Below are 7,488 nucleotides of genomic sequence, written 5' to 3'. Positions count from 1 at the left end.
TCCTACCTGCATGCCTTCAAATGTCATACATGAACTACAAGTTCAGAACATTGGGAATTATGAGTGTACTAACAGACAAATCAGGCAGTTATTTTCCTTTGGTGAATAGCAACAGATCTCTGAGGCACATGGGGAGCAAAAATAAATCTCAAATGTAAGAACACAACTACTAGTGGCAAGGTGAAAATTTCAATCTAACCATAGCAGAATGTGCTTTGTTAAAGCTATTCAGAAATGTCTTCAAGAGGACACAAATTACATGATAAAATAGAAATTTATGTTGGGTAAACTTCAAATATCTTCTCTTATGATGGCAAATGGTTATTTTAAGGAAAATTTTACAAGAAATCAAGGATGTTCTTTTAATATTTTATTTCAAATACTTGTTTAGCTAAAAAAGTGAACCAGAAAAACAGATATATAATACTGACAACAAATTCTGGAAGTAATGCCAGGTGTGTATTTGGCACACCATACTAAAAAAATACAGGCACATGGGTATGATGCTCTTTCAGTGGAAATGGTTAAAGGTGAAAGAAAAACAACACACAAGAAATTTGTGTAATTATCTATGGCATGTGCACTGAGGAAAGTTTCCCAAAATTGTAGTATAAATCCCATCTTCACAACAATATCAAATGCCGTTTGTTCAATGGCCAGAAGAATTTCCCTTGATTTCATTTCAAAAGCATCTAAAGTGGGGATTTTGTACAACCTTTTACTTGTGCTGAAATGGAACTGTGTTCGGTTGCCTTGTACAGTCAGAGATGTCCGTTTCTTGGTAGTTGAATAATTTTCCACCAGTGTGTCTTAAAATTGTATATTTGGTCTATTTCACAATACAGGAATTATACAATAACTGCAAAACAATACAAATATAACTCTGTAATATACAAAATGTTCACATTAATTGGCACCAGTGCCATAGAGTATTCATTGGATTTTCATCAGGCAGAGGAATGAATACAACAGACCATTTGCAAGCTATGAGTGAAATAATGGATTAGAGAAACAATTGCAAATTACCACTTCACTGATGATTTACAGATTTTAAGTAAGCTGAGTAGCCAAGGCTTCCATCAGACTTCACCAGGCAATTCAAAACAGCCTGAGATATAAAAAGGACTGGGATGGGAGCTAACTGCAATAATAGAAAACACACACTTAAATTTTGTTGGTAGGCAGGTAAGTAATCAACAGATGACTGTAGGAAGTTTCAGAGACCACTTTTACATAATGCTAAGCAAACAGGCTGTAGTAGCTCTTGATATATGCCAAAATGTTATTTTCCAAATCATTTTAGGAAGACAAATGTATCCCTTGTGACTGGGAATGAAGCCAAGGATCAACAAGTGTAGAAAATATTGTCAATAACCCTCTAGATGCCAATTTGGATGAACTGCACAATGTTTCAGTTCACACATTTAATGCTTCTGTGAATCAGCATGTCTACTCTGACAAAATTATATCTGCTACAATGCAGCCACTCCACAAGAAAGGAGAGAAAATGTAAGGCACAATCATCCTACCCACTTCTGACTACACACACTAAAATCCTCAGCAAACTGCTGCACACGTCATTAAGTATCTTGACGAACTTTAAATCATTAGAATGTGCATTGCAGAAAGCTATGTCCACAGCTGAGCCTACACAGTAATTCAAGAATTATGTTCTGCAATCCTTAGACAAAAATACGTCACCAGTTGTCATATTTTACTGCCTTTCAAAGGCTTTTCAATATGCAGATCACAAAACATTTCCTCACAAAGCATATCACTACAACATCGGAAGGGTTATAGGAAACAGACCAACCTAGAAGAACAAGCTAGTTTTGTATGTGAGCAGCTAAGTGGCTCTGTCGGTATTTCTAGATTAATCTGTACCTTAGGAAGTTCACTGTACTGAATTTGAGCAAAATTTACTACAGCCTATCTACTGTAATAATAGGAGATGCCTATCCTGCACAAAAACTGCCAAGTACAACACGTATAGTAAAGCAGTTACCAATCCAAAGAGTGTTTTTAACATCACAGCATATGGTTCTCTCTGAATTTGTATGCCACTGCCTTCCTCTAATCTTTGAGCTGACTCCACCGCCAGGTAAAGAAGGACCTACAGTTAACTTTGTGCAACTCATTTTTCACATTAAAAAGTATTGCCATATTTGAAAAAGCGATGACATAAAAACTCGGGACCGAACCCAAGACATTTGGATTTGTAGTCTGGTGTTTTCTCACTGGGCCACCAGCCCACACTTCTCCAAATGAGCAGGAGGAAAAATCACATTGTTGAGACCTTAAAAAAGTTTTGCACAGCTACATTCCCCATTCTAAAAGTTCTAAATAGTGGAGTCCTTAATGCTACAAATACTGTGTTCCAGGTACTTCCATTATATCTTTAACTACATACATAATATTCTAGGAAAATTTACCAATATAAAAAATTTTCATCTTCAGTTTTCCTCAAACATCTGTTTTTGAAGTTTATAGTCCCTGTTTTAAAAGGAAAACACACAGTTAACTTCTGCGAAATAATATTGGAATAATGATACTAATCTTTTTCACCTTAGTGCCTACACAACTAACAACAGAAAACAGGCATTAGGGTCTATGCCAATTCAGCTATCAATTACACACACAAAATTTTCAAAGAAAATGTGTACTATTACAGATGTTCTTGATGTATGCAACCAATGTATGCAACTGCTTCTTGAAGTTTAACTGTTATAGCTTGGTGCAGATGTGGTCCATGTAATTAATTGAGCTATGGCTCAGGAGACAAATTACTATTTAAATTCTAAGCCACTAAGAGAAGTAAATTATTGATAATGCACTGATCAGTGAATGGAAAACTAGACGCACATGTAAATGCACCATGCAAAACTTAAGAAAACATTTGAAAAGGATCAGGTACATTATCTGGGAGTTAAAAAAAATTACAACAGTTATTTTTTATATCAAAATATTCATTCCACTTCTAAGTTACATTTAATTAATACAATGGACAATATGTAAATCTGGACCTTAATTATAAAAAGCTCAGAATGCTTTACTGCAATAAATGAATTCGGACAGGGTTTAACAAAATATTTTTTTCAGCACCTTATTCTCCCAAAAGAACTTGCAGCCACATTTTGAAACATTACCTAAAAGTACTTTTAATACTTCCATGATAAAAACAAGCTATTAATTGTGCTGTAACCTTGTTTCCAACAGGAGAGATTATATATTTCTTCTTTAAGATTAATTTTTAAGGGATAAATTGTCCTATAACCAATACAAACTCAAAAACAGTATGAAAGTAAGTAAAAATATATTTCTCATATCCATTATTACTCTACCTCTCAGATAAAAAAATGTGTCAATAAAATTAATACTCTCTTCAAACTAAAAAACCTTTAAGCAACAAGATTATATGCAGAAAAAGAGAATAGCTGCTACACTAGCACCAAGTTATTGATTTCAGTCCTTCGCACTGCAGCTTAATTTTATCATTTATAGTTACAGACAAGTTGCATTTTCTAACAGGTTACTATTTCTTTTGAAATTCAAACTTCAAAATGTGAAAATCACACTATTCAAACCATTGTACAAATAACAGAAATACTCTGATATATGGAGACAGTATCATGATCATAATAGTATTAAAAGAAACAAAAAATTGCTTTAAATATGGCTAAGTTATATATATCACAAACATGAGTGTTAAGACATGACTGTCAGTCTTGAGACCAGAAAATAATTTATACATAAATATGGCAAAATCAAAAAAGAGGTGTTTATGCTACACAACAACATTTGCAGAATTATGTAAATTCTGTTCTTAAATGCAAAGATTTTTAACAAAGTCTAATATAAAGATTTGGACAAAATCTTTTATAAAATAATCAGTTTAGTGGAAACAGGGATATAAATATTGGATAAAACAAATTAAGACATTTATTCACACTAGATACTTGGCACATCATGATTTCCTATAGCTGTTTAAAATCACAAATGTTGGATATAAGCCCCAACCACTTACTGAAATAAAGTTCATTAATTATAATGAAGGTAATGTTTGCACTTCAATACATTTAATTTTGCCAAGTTTTGTCAGGCTGCACATAATTTAATAAGTCTTAAAAAGTTTCAGCCTTACCCAAATGACAAGAGCGACACCAATGCAGTTACCTGTATATTGCAGTCAGAGAGAGAGAGAGAGAGAGAGAGAGAGAGAGAGAGAGAGAGAGAGAGAGAGAGAGAGAGGGGGGGGGGGGGGATGATTTCAACAAAACCTCATGATTTCTTTTATAGCTTACTGCTTGCAGGTACATATAGCTCAGAACTGAAGCACTAACATTCAACAAATCATTATCCTATAAGGATGCAAACATGTCAACTGCTGCAAGCTGGAATGCTAACATACACTATCATACTTACAGCTGAATGACCAGAAGGCTAACAAGACTTCTTGCTGACTGATTACTAAATGTATGAAGCAATAAATGAACTGCTTAAAGCTTAACAATTCTTTCTTACATGTACCTGTCCATACATCCATTTGTCCTTCGTTCCCCAAATTAATACAAATACACACAACACCAATGGTCACTCATCATAAGACAAGAGGGGGGGGGGGGGGGCAACTTTCTGTTGATTTATGATACTATGGAAGTATCTTACTACAGTCAATATCATTTGCAACGATTGGAATATTACATTACAAATGCAACAAAACATTCGGATATGCCTATTCCATAACACTGCCTAGAATGGATCCTCAAAATTATCTAGTGTTTGAAACGAACACTAAACACACGCACTGTGATTGCACATCGAGTTCCCATTAAGTTCTTGAAATCTAACAGCATATATTCTAACAAGCACTAAATATTTAAAGTTTCAATTTATTTAATTTTCGGCAAACCTGTTACTAAAACTTTGAATACAAATACTGAAAATGAACTCACTATAATCAAAGTTTTCGCAGCTTAAAACAGCCTGCACCTGCCGGATTTCTTCTTCTTGACTTGAAGGGCGGCTCTTGTTGCTGTTTCAAAAACTTCACGTACTCCTTCCTTGCTTTTTGCAGAACATTCAAGATAGGCAAATGCATTTATTTTTTCTGCCATGGCTCTTCCTTCTGCTGGTTTTACAGGTTCCTGCTTCATTTTACCAAGCTCCTTTATAGTGTGTGGATCACTTCTCAGATCTTTCTTGTTTCCAACCAAGATGATAGGAACGTTTGGGCAGAAGTGTTTTACTTCTGGAGTCCACTTTTCTGGTATATTTTCCAAGGAATCAGGCGAATCGATGGAGAAGCACATAAGAATAACATCGGTATCTGGATATGACAAAGGCCGAAGCCTATCATAATCCTCTTGACCAGCTGTATCCCACAAAGCCAATTCGACTTGTTTGCCGTCAACTTCAATATCGGCTACGTAGTTTTCAAATACTGTGGGCACATAGACTTCTGGAAACTGATCCTTGCTAAACACTATCAAAAGGCAAGTTTTACCACATGCACCATCACCTACAATTACTAGTTTCTTACGAATAGCAGCCATGATATTCGGAATGGTGGCAAAATTACTTTATGACACAAAACTACAAAACGTTGCTCAGGTCCTAACGACCACCGACCCGAACGACAGCGAATGAGTCACTATTGCCAACAGCTGTGACAAAAGACTGACGACATTTCACAAAACCGGATATTCCTTCGTAATTGCATACTGTATCGTTACTTACTGGGCATTTGATGTTTAGTGAAAAATATCTTTTTTTACATACCGGCTATAATAAATCAAACGTTCGCTACTAACTAAGTGACAACCCCAAGCACTATTCTTAAAACCTAAAAGCCACGCCCATTTCGAGCAAAACTATGCGAGGGAGGGGAAATCTAGGTAGAAGGGAAGTGGAAAAGGGCGTATGTAGAATTTGTAACCGAACGTTGCTTTTGTTATGAATTGTTATTGCGTTAAGATAAAGCAGCGTTTTGAGATATGTAGAGCAATTTTAAAGATAGCCCCCAATTAATACTTTTTTATTAGCACTCTATAATGTAGAATTTGTAACCGATCGTTACCTTTGTTATGAATTGTCATTGCGTTAAGATAAAGCAGCAATTTGAGATATGTTCAGCAATTTTAAAGATAGCCCCAATTAATTACTTTTTTATTAGCACCTTATAATGATAAAAGTACTTTGTATGCGATATGTGGCCACTGTTAAAATCACAATGTCTTAAGCTGTTCATATCAACAAAAAAGCGCTCGAAATTATCAATTTTTCGCTCTTATCTCGGGTCTGTAGCCCCCCAACCCACCTCCACTGCGACAAAAATCTTATTAATATTGAACTAGAAATATTTATTGTGTGGGATCCTGACTCTGTAAGCAAAAGTTAATTGGCGGATGATACCATTTCATTAACTAGCGTTCAAATTATTTTGCATCGAATGTACTATGATACCCTCTGAAACAGTAAGTTGAGTTGTGTATCCAGGGAAAGTAAAGGAATAGTAGCAAATATTGCAGAATGCTTCTACAACGAAAAATTATATGTATTTTTCCTTTTAAATAAGTTGCTGATTCTAACCTACAGCAGTAAGCATAACGCCTACAGGGAAGATAGTTATTTTCTAGGATTCATCCTGAGGAATCCATTAGAACTTCCTAATTTAAGATAAGTACCCTGTAGAACAGTTCATAATGTGAGGGACGTTTCCGGCTATACAGTCACTGCAAGGAGACTTGTAAAGAAACATATTAATGCATAATAGATGTAGATAAAGAGATGTTGAATGAAACACATTTGGTTGTTAAGGGACAATACATGAAGGCTTCAATTACTACCATAGCAGAATATTGTCAAATGATCCTTCACAAAATCCAAAGAAATTGAGGTCGTATGTAAAGGTTGTTGAGTAGCACCAAGGTTATTGTCTAGTCCCTAGCGAATGAGACGGGAATTGACACTGAGAGCTAGAAAGCAAAAGCTGAAAAGTCTTAACTCCATTTTCAGATGTTCCTTTACAAATGAAAACCCAGGGAAATTGCCCTAATTTAACACCTATCACTGAAAATATGAGTGAAATAAGTATTAGTGTAATTGGTGTTGAGAAACAGCTGATAGCATTAAAACTGAACAAAGCTCCAGACCCTGATGAAATCCCTATCAGATTAGATACCGAATTTGCAACTGAGTTAGCCTATCTAACTATAATCTATTGTAGATCCATCAGAAGCTGTTCCCAGTTCTTGGAGGAAAACACGGGTCACACCCATCTGCAATAAGGATAGTAGAAATGATCCACAAAAGTGCTTTCCAATATCCTTGACATCGATGGGTTGTAGAATGTTAGAACATATTCTGAGCTCAAACATAACAAGGTATCTCAATCAGAATTACCTCCTCCATGCCAACTAGCTTGAATTCCAGAAACATTGATCATGTAAAGCCAACACACACTTTACTCAGACGACATACTGAAAACTT

At 35.3% G+C, this 7,488-nt stretch overlaps 1 protein-coding gene across 1 annotated transcript; it reads right to left on the bottom strand.

Annotated features, from left to right (window-relative positions):
• Nucleotides 1-2,945: 2,945 nt before the first annotated feature.
• LOC126365937 (ras-like GTP-binding protein Rho1) lies at nucleotides 2,946-6,642 on the bottom strand. Its single transcript, XM_050008712.1, has one exon. It carries the CDS (start codon nucleotides 5,550-5,552, stop codon nucleotides 4,974-4,976), a length of 579 nt encoding a protein of 192 aa, XP_049864669.1. The 5' UTR covers nucleotides 5,553-6,642; the 3' UTR covers nucleotides 2,946-4,973.
• Nucleotides 6,643-7,488: the final 846 nt, after the last annotated feature.

Source organism: Schistocerca gregaria, chromosome 4 (assembly GCF_023897955.1).
Source record: "Schistocerca gregaria isolate iqSchGreg1 chromosome 4, iqSchGreg1.2, whole genome shotgun sequence".
NCBI lineage: Eukaryota > Metazoa > Arthropoda > Insecta > Orthoptera > Acrididae > Schistocerca > Schistocerca gregaria.
The sequence above is the reverse complement of the archived record's forward strand: the minus strand, read 5'-3'. Positions and strand labels throughout refer to the sequence as shown.

Excerpts from the sequence above, each read along its gene's own strand:
- LOC126365937 (XM_050008712.1), bottom strand. The coding sequence starts at position 5,552 with ATGGCTGCTATTCGTAAGAAACTAGTAATTGTAGGTGATGGTGCATGT.